At 41.6% G+C, this 15224-nt stretch overlaps 2 protein-coding genes across 10 annotated transcripts in view; one reads left to right on the plus strand and one right to left on the minus strand.

Moving 5' to 3' along the window:
• On the minus strand, positions 1 to 11709 carry UTP18 (UTP18 small subunit processome component). Its single transcript, XM_033139141.1, has 14 exons — positions 11430 to 11709; positions 10243 to 10376; positions 8822 to 8917; positions 8085 to 8164; positions 7418 to 7506; positions 6482 to 6607; positions 5876 to 6050; positions 5430 to 5530; positions 4725 to 4815; positions 4171 to 4294; positions 3051 to 3225; positions 1060 to 1202; positions 602 to 646; positions 1 to 108 (listed from the first exon to the last, which is right to left on the minus strand). Exons 1-13 carry the CDS (start codon positions 11682 to 11684, stop codon positions 622 to 624), a joined length of 1614 nt encoding a protein of 537 aa, XP_032995032.1. The 5' UTR covers positions 11685 to 11709; the 3' UTR covers positions 1 to 108; positions 602 to 621.
• Positions 11710 to 12673: 964 nt separating this feature from the next.
• MBTD1 (mbt domain containing 1) overlaps positions 12674 to 15224 on the plus strand; it is a 47779-nt gene continuing 45228 nt past the window's right edge. For 3 of the 9 annotated variants that reach the window (XM_033139144.1, XM_033139150.1, XM_033139151.1), the window contains exon 1: positions 12674 to 12744. In XM_033139144.1, the coding sequence (XP_032995035.1) occupies positions 12724 to 12744 (21 nt within the window). In that variant the 5' untranslated portion in view covers positions 12674 to 12723. The remainder of the gene's footprint in view (positions 12745 to 15224) is intronic. The other 6 variants (XM_033139142.1, XM_033139143.1, XM_033139146.1 and 3 more) reach the window with 3 other exon arrangements.

Below are 15224 nucleotides of genomic sequence, written 5' to 3' on the forward strand. Positions count from 1 at the left end.
TTTCTGTTATTCAAAAGCTATGTATTGCTACAAACGCACATACGTATAAATACATCAAGGCAATGAAGAAAAGTTAATCCACTTTCTTAAAGTCACAGGGTACACCATCTGTAGAGAGAAAAGTATGAAGAGCAAGTCAGAAAATGTTCAAGAAAAAGCCTGCATCCTCCAAAAAGCCAATTAATGCATAAGTTTATGAACAGTTATATCAGCAAGGATTTAAGCAATGAATAGGACTAGACTAAATATCTAGTGAAACCAAGTAAGGTTTACATTTGTTTTAATTTTTACTGTTAATTGTAAACTGTGATTTCAGTGTTATCAATTGCTACCCTGGGACTCTTGCAGGAAGGGCAGACTACAAATACTTAAAATGCATGTGCTGTTGTGTAGTATAATTCAGTGCATACATTCTCAAAAGAAAAGCCCACCTAGTTCAGTGTGGTTCATTCCAAATAAGTGCACACACTTCACTAACCATTAAAATTCAATAGAAAACTCCAATGAACTGAATTTATTTGACTCTGAAATTATAACAAGGAAATTTAAACTATGTTGCCTGCAATTCTCCAGCAGCACTTCTACTTCAGTTGATAATTACCTCAGTCTAAAGTTATCAGTTTAGAAATCTGAGTAGTGTTTCAACCTGCAAAGTTAAAACAGAATTAATATGCAATAGTTTGACATATTCCCAACTGCAAGACCACAAAGCACCCTGCTTTAGCTTTCTAAATTATATCACAGTGGTTCAAATATTTTATGACAATGTTTTCATCTAACATCAACATATCAGGGTGCAGATTAGCAATGTATGTTTTTAAAAGAGAAAAGGGAAATAAGAATGTGCAAGAAATTCAAATTGTGCCTAGGTAAGTTAAACTGTAAAAACCTGTTTTATTATTATGTATCAAAGGCAATATCCATCTAAACTATACTAAGACTAGCTACTCTGAGTATGACTAACACTAATACTGCCCACAGTCAATAATATAACACAAATCTGAAGAAAACTAAGAGTTAAATATCACCGTAATTGCAGTAACATGATTTAATACATACCTATACAATAAAGCTCTGCCTTTGCTATTTGCTATGGAAAAATATCCACTTCTGGGTGAGAAGTCCATGGAGTTAGCCAAGTATATTAACTTTCTTCTGAACACCGGAAAATTTGAGAATACAGTAAATGAAGGAATGTGCACCTATGAAGGAGAGTGGGGCAAGGTAATAAAACAGAGGGGCGGGGTAAGTGAAATTATACTTCATTGTCAAACATAATATTAAAATAAAAAACCTTTAAACATTCATTTCTACAATTACTCTCAAGACAATAACTCTGAACCACCACAGCTTTATCTTAAGCAAAGGCTTGTGCACAACTAGCAGGATTTTCTAACTCTTTCTCCTGCATCTGCCCATTTACAAGCTACTTTAGAAATTCCCGGAGTTTTGGTACAAGGAATCTCCCAGGATGGGAGGCTGGGGAAAGAGGGGGAAACTCCCAGGTGAGAGGTGGGAGGGTTCACTCTTCTGTGTGAAATAAAGGTTAAGGTCTTTTATTCTCTTTCTCTTCTTCCTTTTTTTTCTTCCTATTTTTCTTCTCTAGATTAGTTAGGCTTTATGAAAAGTATTAATAAAAATTGATTATAAAAAAGAAACTTCACTCTCCAGGATATTTCTAACTACAGACTTTGCATAAAAAGGTAAAGGTAAAGGGACCCCTGACCATTAGGTCCAGTCGCGTCTGACTCTGGGGTTGCAGCGCTCATCTCGCGTTACTGGCCGAGGGAGCCGGTGTACAGCTTCCAGGTCATGTGGCCAGCATGACAAAGCTGCTTCTGGCGAACCAGAGCAGCGCACGGAAACGCCGTTTACCTTCTCGTCGGAGTGGTACCTACTTATCTACTTGCATTTTGATGTGCTTTCGAACTGCTAGGTTGGCAGGAGCAGGGACCGAGCAACGGGAACTCACCCCGTGGCGGGGATTCGAACCGCCGACCTTCTGATCAGCAAGCCCTAGGCTCTGCGGTTTAACCCACAGCGCCACCCGCGTCCCTCCACAGATTTTGCATATACAGTTACAATTAAAACTACATGGGCTGATGCTCGCTATCTCAAAATTTCCCTTGCTGGCTGCCTGTTCCCGCACTTGGGAGGACATGAACCACATTGACATTTCCACCAGCTGTGTGACATCTAAGTTTTTCTGGAGCTAAAACCCACTTTTCGCGTAAATGGTAGCAATGAGAAAAGCTTTTCTAATATGATAAAATGGATGTTTTGGGGTTATCTCATTTCCCCCCATTCCAAAACAGAAATTGGCAGACTGTGTGCGCCTGGTGAAAAGTAAAAGGTTTCCCTATATAAAACTCCTAAAGTGAGAAATGTTTGCCTCAAACCATAAAGTATAGGCATTTCTGTCTTTCTGTTGTTGTCCTATTTTTGGTAATTTCCCAGAAGACTTATTCAAACTCAATACATTCTCGCTATCCAAAAACCATGCAACATGTGTGTCTGATCTATGTATGTGAAAATGCTTGCAGCTTACATTGGACCCCAATTACTTGAGCAACTAGGATGTCACATAATGTCCAGTTACAGCTAAGTAGCCGTGTTGGTCTGCCATAGTCGAAACAGAATAAAAAATCCTTTCAGTAGCACCTTAGAGACCAACATAGTTGGTTTCTAAGGTCCTACTGGAAGGAATTTTTTTATTTTGTTTAGACAGAATGTCCAGACATGCAAAGAGCTCAAGGTGATGTGGTCAGCAACAGAATGTTGACAAATAACAAAACTTCTATAAAGGAAAATGATAATCACGAGCAGAAGAAAAATCCTCCAGTAAACGACCTAGTTATAATAGTTATGAGAGGAACTGTTTTTTGCTGAATTTAGGCCAGGGGAGATGGACAGGGAATCTCTGTAGGCATGGGAATCCAAGGCTGGTGAGGAGGACCTTAGGAACTGAAAAGAACAAGCAGGAAAACTCCAGCTTAAATTGAATTGAATTAATACCTAGCTATTGAATTAAACTTAGGAAAAATTCTTACCAGCTTTACCGCTTCATCTACTTTATTAGAAGCAATTGCCAATATTTCAGTGGTGGGACTGAAGGATAATGATGTTGCAGGTGTGACCAAGTTCATTATAGCTTTAAGAGGCTTAGGACTAGTTTCTCTGAGACAATCGTCCTGAGCATACACATTCACAACTCCAGAACTGGAACTAGAAAAAAGTTTGTGGTTTATAAAATGCTTAAACCATGATAACTCAGCAATTTATATTCATGATTCTATGTTTCTCCAGAAGTACAGAGCGTCATTTCCTATCAGCTATACTGAGGAAATGTTAATGCGTAACTATAGTAAAATCTTATTCATGTAAGTAAAAAGAGTGCATTTTTTTTACTACCTGTATTGCCTTAAGCTTGTAGAAGGGAGGCCCCATCTGCAGAAAGAGGTTTGACAGCTACAGCCATTCCTAGACTGGGAAAGCCTTGCCACAGTAGTTCATGCATTAACTGATTTCAAGTAGATTACTCCAATGCACTCTATGTGGGGCTTTCCTTCTCCTTGCTCTGGAAGCTGCCGTTAGTGCCGAATGCTGCAGCACAATTGCTGACTCCTACATATGCTGCAAGAAGCTCACCTGTATCTTAAGGGGAGCAATTAGCTTCAGCCACAGTTCAGAAGTTCCATTTTTAAATCAAGGCAAGCAACATGGCAGCTCTACAGAATTAAGGGCAAAAAGCTGCTCAATATTTACTCCAAGTCACGGGAGCTTTCTATGTATCAACCACAGACTAAAAATAAGATATTTCTGAAGACTACTTTGATAAAGCCTGAAACTTGATCTAAAAAGCATTTGCAACGTGTTTACCTGTCATACTGGCAAGTTATTTCGTTACCATATATGAAGATACACCACTAAATTATTTGTAGATTTTGCCCTCCTCTGAATTTGGCCTCTTATAGCACATTACTAAGAATGTTTACTCAAAAGCAAGTCCCACTGAAATCAAGTGGATTTAATATGCTGAGAGCTGCATCATTAGTAACGCATGTCTAAACCCATAATTATCTGACAACTCCAGTGTCTTCGAAGTAGAGAACCTTCTGGCATGATCCAAAAAATAAAATATCTTAAAATTTTGGCTCTGCTTCAACTTACCCACATGCCACATATTGGTTGTTTTTGGAGACTGCAATAGATGTACCACACAAACTACCTTCGTCAGAAAATCTGTTTAGGCATCGTCTGCTTTTTACATCCCATATGAAAACTTCACCCTGAACTGACAGACAGAGAGACAAATAGGGAAATTTTTTAGAGGAAGTAATATATGACATCAAAATTCTGGATTTAAGGGGGGGGGACCTCTGCTAAACTATGAACAACTGAAGAGCACAGCAAGGAAAACCCCCTACACTACTCAAAGATTATAACTACCGTATTATATAGTGAGTTTCCATTAAATAGGTACTCACATGCATACATCATAAGAAGTAAAGAGCACAACTGCTTCATGGTTTATGGGGAGGTTGTATCAGGTCATATATTCCAGTTTCATCTTAAGGCATCTTGCTATGGGTGCTTTCTAATCAGAAAATGAGCCTGTAACGATTACTACTGTAACTGCAGTTACAGCAGAGGCTATACAAAGTTCTCCTTTCACTAAAGAATGCACACCTTCAAACAGTGATGCCGCATCTCATCTGACTTACCAGAATGCGTGTAGATTTTGCTGCTATCTGGAGAGAAAGATGATTCAATAGACTTTCCATTAATTTTCATGCTCCCAATAAGCTCTTTCGTCTAAAATAGAAATGCAATTGCTGATTAACACAAGTAGTCACAATATCATAAAGTGAAACAGTCTGGTCTCATGAGAGGAATGTGCCCTTCTAGTCATCATAAAAGGGGGAGGGGAGAAAACTCGTAGGGTGCACACAGATAAATATTGGCTGAATGTGTTTATATTTCTTAGTACACCACTGTGTACCCTATTATGGTGTTCCATTGCCCCATTTCCCTCCTGTTATTTATGGCTTTCTCACTTTGGTTTATATTTTTCCTTCTACAGTCTCCACACCACTGACGTACTCATTTATTCAGATGACATGTTTAATAAAAGACACTTACAACACAAAACTCTAAAGATAATCAACCGCTTAGCTATTAGCCACCACTATTTGGATTTAACAAATTCAAAGTCAAGATATCCACACCATCCCTGTGATCTGTCTGCTGAAATGGGTACTGTTGAGCAGCACAGAGGTTTGGTATGAAGCATAAGACTGCAAAATGCTATATGGTTTGTATTTGCCATATTAGTATTAAAATGTATTTTTAGTATGAACTCCGCTGGTAGAATTATGTTGCTGTTTGAACTTAAAACACTCATTTTCAGACACAAATGCAGATTTTACCTTCATTGTTAACAAATGCAGATAGCCTGATGTTCCATTAAGGAGCAGGAATCTTCCATCTGGTGATACTTCAAAATTTTTGATAAACTTCTCCTCTAAACCTTAAGTTCAAAAAAGTAATGCGTTATATAGTTCCAGCATATATAGGAGCTAACTGCCAAAGCTAACTATTATCTTATAAATGATGGTTTAATCTGGGTGCTTATTTATAAAGAATAATAGATGGTTATTTCCTTGAATGTTTATTCTTTTTCTTATAGATGCCATTGTTCCAAAGACATGGAAAAACACTGGGTACTAGTTCTACCGCCATGCAACACAGTAAGAAGGAATTTAATTACAATCTTTGATGTCTAATTCAGAAAAAATAAAATTATATTTGAGCATTATTTGAATCTACTTAAAATTCAATGTGTACAAAAATAAAGCAAGCAGTAAAACCTCACCTCTGATATGGGTTACAGGAATAATTTTTCCAGCCATCATGTCGTATATATAGAACCGCTTGTTGTGTATGCTAGTTGCAATAACTTGCTCTCCATCTGCACTAAAACGTGCCTTGTACACTGGAAAGCTTTCCAGGTGAATGCTCTGTATCTTTGGATTAGTGATGCCATCCACCTTTAAAGAGAAAAAGATGCATTCATTATTCACCTCAGAAGGGTCAATATTTTAAGAGGATTTCTAAACTACAAATGTAATGACTAGTGAATGCCAGCTTGTCTTGAATTTAAATTCCTTGATTTGACGGCAAGCCAGAGCCCCACAGAAACATTGGGCTGCTTCTGCCTGCTACTGCAGATAGAGCTCCACCACAACAAGGAACTCCTTCTGCTTCTATGCAAACAATGGGGATGACCCACTTGCTTCCATGCACTTTTTGACTGTTTCCAGTCATTAAAGTTTGGTATTAAATAGGGAAATTTAAACCCCCCACCCAACCACCACATAGGTGTCTAAAGTATGTCTCAGCCAATCAGTTCCTATAAAATAGTATACAAGAACACAGAAGCAGAAACAATTGCATCATATATAAGGTAATTATTCCTCACCTGGAACAGTGATACAGACCGATCCAGCCCAGCAGTCATAATAACTTGAGCAGAAGGATGGAACTGCACAGTTGTCAGTTTTGCATCTGACAGACGTTCATTATTAGCCCACAAGCAGTTTTTCATCTAAAATGCAGAACAGGAACATGTGCGGTTGTTAAGAAGCTGCATAACCACTAAGAAACAAGTACAGTATAGAAAAGAAAAATCTACGAACTCATGACAGTATCCAACACTGCACAAGCAGCACTAAACTACCCAAATAGGACCTCCCCTTCTGCTCCTCCCTGAATACCCCCACAAAAACTGCTCCACAGCATCTTCCACCATCTGGAGCAGATTTTGAGGGTGCGTGTGTGAGGCTTCAGGACAGAGAAGAAGGTTCAAGTGTGCAAACTCAAATCTTCTGCCCAAGTGAAACAGCAGCTTTGGACACAACCCCCAAGTCTGCACTACTGAAATATATTTCAGCAAATTTGTTACCAATTCTGTCCTAAGATACATTCAGTGATCTAGGCACTTTTCCATTTCCTAGTTTAGAGATGCATTAGTGATCCTAATTTTCCAAAATAAAGTTGTATTCAACTCTGTGGAAGTGTTCTGCTCACACCTGGAACTTCCTCTTCTCACACTTCCCTAAAATATGTTCCAGATGGTCCTCCAACCTCCTGAAGCAGATTTTGAAGGTTAACAGCAGGCTTGCAGGAGAGGAGAAGAGAGAAGATTTTTTATTTTATTTTACTGTTGAAGCTCTACATAACTATTTCATCATACTTAACACTTTGTCAACTAAATATTCAAAATATGAAAATGCTTTCAATGTGTTGCATGAAGTGTCTCTTGAAACTTGTTGTTTTTCTCATATTTAACAGCTTCAAAGCCTATGAATTCTAACCACAAACACATTGTGTGTATGAAAATGAAAGCTGGCTTTACCTGTAGAATGCCTCTTGGTAAGGAGTCTGACACTGTCACGAAATTGCCCGTCTTGTGCATTAGTTCATCCCCTTCATCTTCGCTGTCATCTTAAAAAGAAATTATTTCAAACATTGTATTGTTTTATCTGTGCAACCATATGAAAAGTGGCAACATAAGCTAAATGAAAAGAAGTCAGAACTTATTCAATATAGTCAGGTAGTGCGCCATAAACCCTGCTCTCTTAGAGCAGCTTGCAACAGTCAGTAGTAAGACAGTCTGCGTCCTCAGGTAAACAATCTAAAACAGGGTGGGCAGCCTTCAGGGTTGTGTGATCTACTTTGTTTTTTACTTGAACCTTGAAGGCAACCAAACTGAAGCCAAGTGCAAAATAAGAATTGCTTAAAATTCTCAAGGATAAAAACTGGAAACCAAGCAGCCATGTTCTTTCACACAAACACCCACACTATACTTGAGGAGAAGCCATCTCCCTGTAGCTGCTCCTTCTATGGCCAATGGATGAGGCCTAGTTGATCTCCCCCTTGCCATGATGTTCTTCCTACATAAGTCTCTGCGAGACTTCCTTAATCAGAAGTCGCAAAAACTTTATCTGCAGAACATGTGCACAAGATTGAATCTTAATTACTTTATTGACTTTGGTTCATGCTATAGAAAGTCCCACATTTACCTTCATCTCTGGCTTTTCTTACTTTCTTCTTCCTGTCCCTCTGTGCCCAGGAAGGGGTTGCTCCCATTGCGCTCTGAAATCTAAAGAAGACAAATCCGTACTTCACCCACAACTGTTACTTAAGACACAACCTTATTCACTGAGGTAAAAAAACAAAAAACTATCAGAAATTTTAAGTAAATATGCCAGACAATTTTGAAAGATGGGTGAAAGAATGATGAGCATTAAATATCTGATGAAGAGAGATATTATAGTCTCTCTCTCACACACACCTTGTGATGCAAGAGCAGATGCAAGTTGTTTAAAGGATGGACTGTGAAAGAAGAACAACATTTTCCTCAACTCCCCCCACCTCTCGCAGGCCTCTCACTACGACAATAAATTGGGAAATGCTTTTGAAGTGTCCAAGCACCCCAGCCATTTCTGCCCTTCCTTTTCTAGTTCAATTTGAATCATCCTTGTCATTTCCACTTTTCTCAATATTAAGCAGTAAAACTTCATAGCTGCATAAAGAAAATTGATTATTATTTTTTGCATGTTACTATGTACGTAACTAAATAGACGTCTTCAAAAATTCAAATTAATTTACAAATTGTCTGTTTTGAGAAAACGTATATAGGAAGGACTCTTCAAAAATGAGGTTATATGCTAAAATTCTATGCCAATTCAAATAAATAATAAAAAATTAATTTTTCTTAAGATGGTTGCCTCTTGTCCACGTTACCATTAACACTCACTGTTCTTGAAGTCTTCTTTGAAGTTTTTCCTTTGTAAGCTTCTTTTCTGCATCACTTTTCATCATGTTTTTTCGATATCGATGGGTCATGTCAATTCTAGGAGAAAAAAGTCATATGCTAAATTTGTAAAGGTAAAGGGACCCCTGACCATTAGGTCCAGTCATGTCCGACTCTGGGGGTTTTGGCGGTCACCTCGCGTTACTGGCCGAGGGAGCCGGCGTACAGCTTCCGGGTCATGTGGCCAGCATGACAAAGCCACTTCTGGCGAACCAGAGCAGCTCACGAAAATGCCTTTTACCTTCCTGCCGGAGTGATACCTATTTATCTATTTGCACTTTGACGTGCTTTCGAACTGCTAGGTGGGCAGGAGCTGGGACTGAGTAACGGGAGCTCACCCCTTCGCAGGGATTCGAACCGCCGACTTTCTGATCAGCAAGCCCTAGGCTCTGTGGTTTAACCCACAGCGCCACCCGTGTCCTGTTCTGTAAAAACATTAATTTTACCAAGATGATCACTTTACAAATTAAAGCAAGCGAATAGCTTTTATTCTGAAACAGTGGCGTGTAGTTCATGTTATATAGTAAGATTACATAGTAGAGTCAATGTGATGGAGCAGTTAAGAGTGCCAAAGTAAGATTGGGAGATAAATGTTCAAATCATCACCATAGCTGTCAACCTTCCCTTTTTTGCGGAAAATTCCCCTATCAGTACTATAGTCTATATAGTATAGTACTGATAGGGGAATTTCCCGCAAAAAGGGGAGGTTGACAGCTATGATCATCACTCAGCCATGAAACTCACTGAGTGACCATAAATAAAATACTTCCTCTTCCTAACCTACTTTATAGGATTAACGTGGGGAAGAAATGGGGGGTATTTTAAAATCAGCTATAAGGTTCTAGTATTTCCAAAGCTCTTAAAAAGTGGACAACCTGGCAATATTTTGTAAAAACTTGCAGAAAGCACACATGTTAACATCTTCACTCAGAATGAATGGTTAAGATGATGGGTGGTATCCAATTGTGCACTGATGCAATGGACTTCCACTTGTGCAAAGGTGACTCTCCTTCAACCTGCAGCCACCCAAAATCTGCTCTGGAGGATTTACAATCCCTCCAGAGCAAAGTTTGGGGAACAAATAGGGACCTGCAGGGGGAAGAGGAAAAAGGTAAGTCACAGTACGTCTGCTGGTGCGACTCTTGACCTTGCACTCACAGGATGTAAGATGCTTACACCCCAAACCTACATATGTTAGGTTGAAGACAAGCCCCACAGAGTTCAATGCAACTTGCTTACAACTACAGCTTTGCTTCACCACACTCGATTCAAAAGTCAATTTACATTGGTGCATTACACATCAAAGTAAACCACTAACCATGGATTACTGTGACATGCAAACATAGCCTATGAGTGCTGCTTACATTTCCTCAACTTCATCATCTTCATCCACCCATGCTGGTTTTTCAGATGGAAGAAAGTTGTCTTCTATTTCATTCTCCATTTCTGAGTCATCAGATTCTCCTTCAAGGAGATTCCCACTGAGCACATCACTGACCTTAAAAAAAAAAAACTTTTTTAAATCTTAGAATTTAAAAACATGTTACAGATTGCCACCAAGGAATCTTTAAAAATTCCTACAAACTTATCACTGTTTTTTTCTCAGACCACTTATCAGGAGCCTGAAACTGAGATAATTGACAGGTCCAGTCTCAGCTGTACAGCCACATGAATCCTGTGGCATGTCGGACAGAATTTCCTGATAACCACATACCTGATTAACATTGTGCTATTCTACAGCACCCATATAATAGCTTCCAGAGTTCAGAAGGCATACTTGCAAATTTCTGTTTAAGGGCAAGCGCTCCTTTGTTCTAGGTCTTTTCCTGCTCTCCTGTGTGTGGGGCAAACACCCTGTTGCAACAGTTTAATAAAGATCAAGCTTACTAGTTGCTTTGCTTCTAAATATTCTCTGGTTGGCCTCTGTTATTTACTCCTACTGATGGAGAACCTGCAAGGACTCTACAAGGGCTCTTGTGTACCCCATAAGGGAATAAGAGCAGATTTTGTTTGTTACAGTTAAAAAAAAATGGGGGGGGGGTGGAGGGCTTATTTGCTTGAATGTTACAATGGATATTCAGACTTAATTGATCACCTCCTGGGATACTTTCAAAGTGGACGAGACAGAAGATAGATAAGGCATTCACACAGCCACCATACAAAGGAACAACCATTAGCAACTTCACAACCTCACATGTTTGACTGAAGCAACAATATTATTATTATTATTATTATTATTATTATTAAAAAAGAACGAAAGAGTGACCTTTTCTATGCTGTGTTATCATAACAACAGCTGCACTCCTCTCTGCTGAACACCTGCTACTGAACCGGCAGGGCCAGCACTGGTAAAACATCTGCATCACTGTATCTGCGTGTTCATAAACACCCACTAGAGCAATTCCTTCCAGCAGCCCGGGCAGAGATGTGGGGCGCATAGGAAAAAGAGAAAGCTGGTGGAAAGAACCATTATCCTCTAAATACCGTGAGGCTGGTGATTGCTATCCAGTCTGGGGGGACGGGGGACCAAAACAGGCTTCCCGCCTAATACCTGCGCCAGCGGGCCTTGCAGACGCTGCAGGTCGTCGTCTCCTTCCTCCACGTCCCCAAACAGCAGCTCCTCCAGGCCACGCTCCGCCGCGGGCTTCTCCGCCACGAGAGCCAAGTGCTGAGCCCGACGGATCTCCTCCGCGGCGGCAGCCATGTGGACGCCTCGCTCCTCGCCTCCTTCAAGCCGCCCTTTTCCGACCCGAGGCCGCTTTCTGCCCTTCGACGCGTCTCGCCGACTCTCAGCCCTCGCCTCCATGCTGCCTCTGCCTTCAGGACCACAAACCGGAAGCGGAAAGGCCCGCACGTTCGCGTCACGTAAACCGGAAACGCCCCTCACGGTCAGTTACCATAGAGAGGGACGCACGGGCAAACACGTCCGGCCTCCCACCGCAGGACTCAATGAAGCCACCGTGACGCCGCTGGTCCCCCTGAATGAACATGCGATGTAAACAAACAGATAGATCACCAGAGAGATACGCAGACTGGCGGGCCTTTCTGCGCGAGCTCCTCACCCCTCCCCATCCCAAGACAAATGGAGACCAGAATAATACGATCTGCGTAACATTTGTCTTTTTCTCTATGTCTGTGCCTCCCCCGCTCCGGTTCCCGTGAGAAGCATTGCCACGTGACCTCCCTAGCCCCACCTCTTTTTCACATGACCTCAATGTTTCAGTGTATCCCCACAACACACACACTTTCCCCCATTTCCCCCCCTCATAAGAACCGCTCTCTAGGCGGGCTGTTCCATCACTTATAAAACAGTGGGGGGGGCAGGTGAAAGCACCTTAAAAAAGAAGAAGAAAGATTAACGTCTCCTCAGTTGAAGGCAAACTGAGACGGAGAGAAGCATCCCATGAGATCTGTAGCCGGTCTCGGCGACCGCTTTAACGTCGCAGCTGCGACCGTCCTCGGTCCCCGTCGCCTCTCCTCCCCCCTCTTCCGCATCATAGTTCAGGCCGCCAGACGCGTACGGCGAGCGAGGGCGATCCAAACAGCGAGGGGGCCAATGGGAGCGCGCCGTGGGCTGGGGCCGTACTACGCGTGCGCAGTGCGGTTATGCTAATGTTGTTGATATTCTGGGGCTTGGAGTTGAATGTCTTTTCTCTCACACACTCTGCGCTCTTCCCCCCCGTTTAAAGTGAGAGGCTGAACTTTCCTCCTCCTCCAACCTGGCTCTGCCCCTCGGAAAGGGGAGGGGGAGAGTCCGGGGGGGTGGGGGTTGAGCCGAGGGGGCGGGAGGGGGGAGGAGGAGGAGGAGGAGGTGAGCGGCGGCATCCTTTGCCCATGAGGGCCTGATGGAAAACACAAAGGACCTGGTGAGTAGCGCAGAGCAGCTCCCCGGGGGGTCGAGGGACGCAGAGGCAGAGGCCAGCACCGGTCAGGACAGGAGGCTTCGGCTTCGGAGCGGGGTGGGTGACCTGAGAGGCTTCAGGGGGTCACGCCGCTTTGGGTTCCCTTCCTGAGAGGGGTGGGTGGCTGTGGGACCCATGCGAGAAATGGTGTGGGGAGCAGCCTTGGATTCTGTGTCGTGTGGGAGGGAAGTTAGCAGCAGTGCCGGACTGACAAATGCAACTCTAGGCAGGGAGGAGGGTGGGACGTTCTGCGAGAAATGCTGCTCCGTATAAGCCACCTCTTCTCCATCTGCCCCGACCCACCCACCCCCATGTTTTCTTACTCCCCCCCCCCTCCCCGGCAACATGTGCAAAAGTGGCGGGGACTTGAGAGAAACTTCTGCCTCCTGTCCGAGTGCGAGTGGTTCATTCATCGATGCCTCTTCGAGGTTTCCAGAGTCCCTTCCGCGTTCCGTTGGCTGCCCGTTCCTTGCGTGCTATGTGTACTGTGCAGAGAACTCGATACCTCTTTTGTGTGTGTGTTGGTACCTTGGCCAGTACTGCGGCTCCAGCATTGCCCTAAGTAGTTTAATGATCAAAAAGCGAGGAGATTTTGTGCCTCGTTGAGCATCTTGTATATATGCTTTGCAAGGGGATGTGCAGACCAGCGTTCAACAAACATTTCATTTGATTGTTTTTAGAAGGTTGAATGTGGCCTTTGAGAGGATAGAGGAACTGTTTAGGTCTGCCAATGTTCAGTAGTGTAGAAGAGAAAACATAGTAATCCAGGAAATGCCATGATGAGCCTTGGTTCTATTTCTTTATTTTCCTATCATCCTTGCTACTTTTCCTCCTCTGACATTCACACTTATCTGTAGGATTCTGCAACCAGCTTTGTTGCATACAAGCATCCTAGAGCAGAAAGTAAATGATTCAGTTTTACCCTTCTCAGGGAAAGCTTTCAAAATTAATGTTATAATGAGGACTTTAAAGAGAAATTGCCAAATTAAGATATGCTGAATGCTAACAATGAGAAGTTTCACTGGATAAAGTACGAAACTTGTAACTTTTTCTTTTAAAATGCATTAACTTGAGTGCATTATATTTGTGATGTTGAAATGCTGATATCAGCATAAAGTCACATTTCCTTTGTTAAATGTGACTTATTTGTAATTAAACTTAAAATACAGAACATTCTGTTATGTATATAAAACCAGTGTGGTGTGTTGGAGTAAGACCTGGGATATCAGGGTTCAAATCACCTCTTGGCCATGAAGCCCATTGAGTGACTTTAGGCCAGTCACTGCCTCTTAGCCTAGCTTATCTCACAAGGTTATTGTGAGTATGAAATGGAGAGAGGGAGTACAATTTATGCCATTTTGAGCTCATTGGAAGGAAGTGGGATATTAACTTAGTAGCAATAATAAGTAAACATTGAGCCCTACGTATTTTAATGTGTGTGTTAAGAGATACAATGTCGCTTTGGACACTGCTGATACAGAGCTTTGTTCTCAAACTTTTTAGCACTTTCCTCCTTAACTTTCCTTTCCATTATGTATCCAGACTAAACAGCTTTATTGTCTTAAGGCAGTCTTCCCCAGCCTGATACTCTCCAGATGTTGTTGGACAGATCCCTTTATCCCTGATTATTAGCCATGCTGGCTGTGGTTGATGGGAATTGTAATCCAAAATATGAGGAAAGCATTGGGTTGGGAAGGCTGTCTTAAATGATGTGTGAGGCTTTGTCTTGCCTTTCTACAATACAGTACTTGATTAGGCTTTAATAGGGAAACACTCATGTGCATGTATGCTAACTATTCTCATTTGCTTCAGTCTCCTGCCCCATTAATTTGTCCACTGTTCTCTATTCTGCCCATTGTGCATGGACTGTATACCAGAACATGGTAGCATGTCTGTCTTGCAAATCTTTTACTTCCTTAAAGAGAGTATCAGTAAATGCCTTACAAAAGCTTCTGAATGCATAGTTATTGGAGGGAACACTGTGTTCTCAATGTTGTGTTGTCAGTTAATGTGAAATAGCGTTTGGATCTTACAGACCTTGCTGGTCCCCTATGTGAACTAATTATGCTTTCTAGAATAGTCTCAAAGCCTTCTGTAATGTATGTTGGTTCCTTGACAGATCTGTTGATATGGAAAGTGCTCACTGAGGGTAAAAGTTCTGAAAACTGCTGGATTAATGTATACTGGAAGACAACTGGGTCATACCTTCTGCTATCACTGTTGGTACCACAACACACAACAGCATGTGCATTTAATCTTATGGGCCAATCATGCAACCTGCTGCACTAACAATAAGTTTGTATGATAAGGACCAATTATTATTCTGTTGCTGCAGTTCTTAAAAAAGCTTTTTATTGGCTTTACTTTTTATACAAATACAAGAACTATTAAACACTTATGCAGCAGTGCATCTAATGGTGTTTTTTTCTATCCATTGACTTTAG

Source organism: Lacerta agilis, chromosome 2 (assembly GCF_009819535.1).
Source record: "Lacerta agilis isolate rLacAgi1 chromosome 2, rLacAgi1.pri, whole genome shotgun sequence".
In the NCBI taxonomy this organism is placed as follows: Eukaryota; Metazoa; Chordata; class Lepidosauria; order Squamata; family Lacertidae; genus Lacerta; species Lacerta agilis.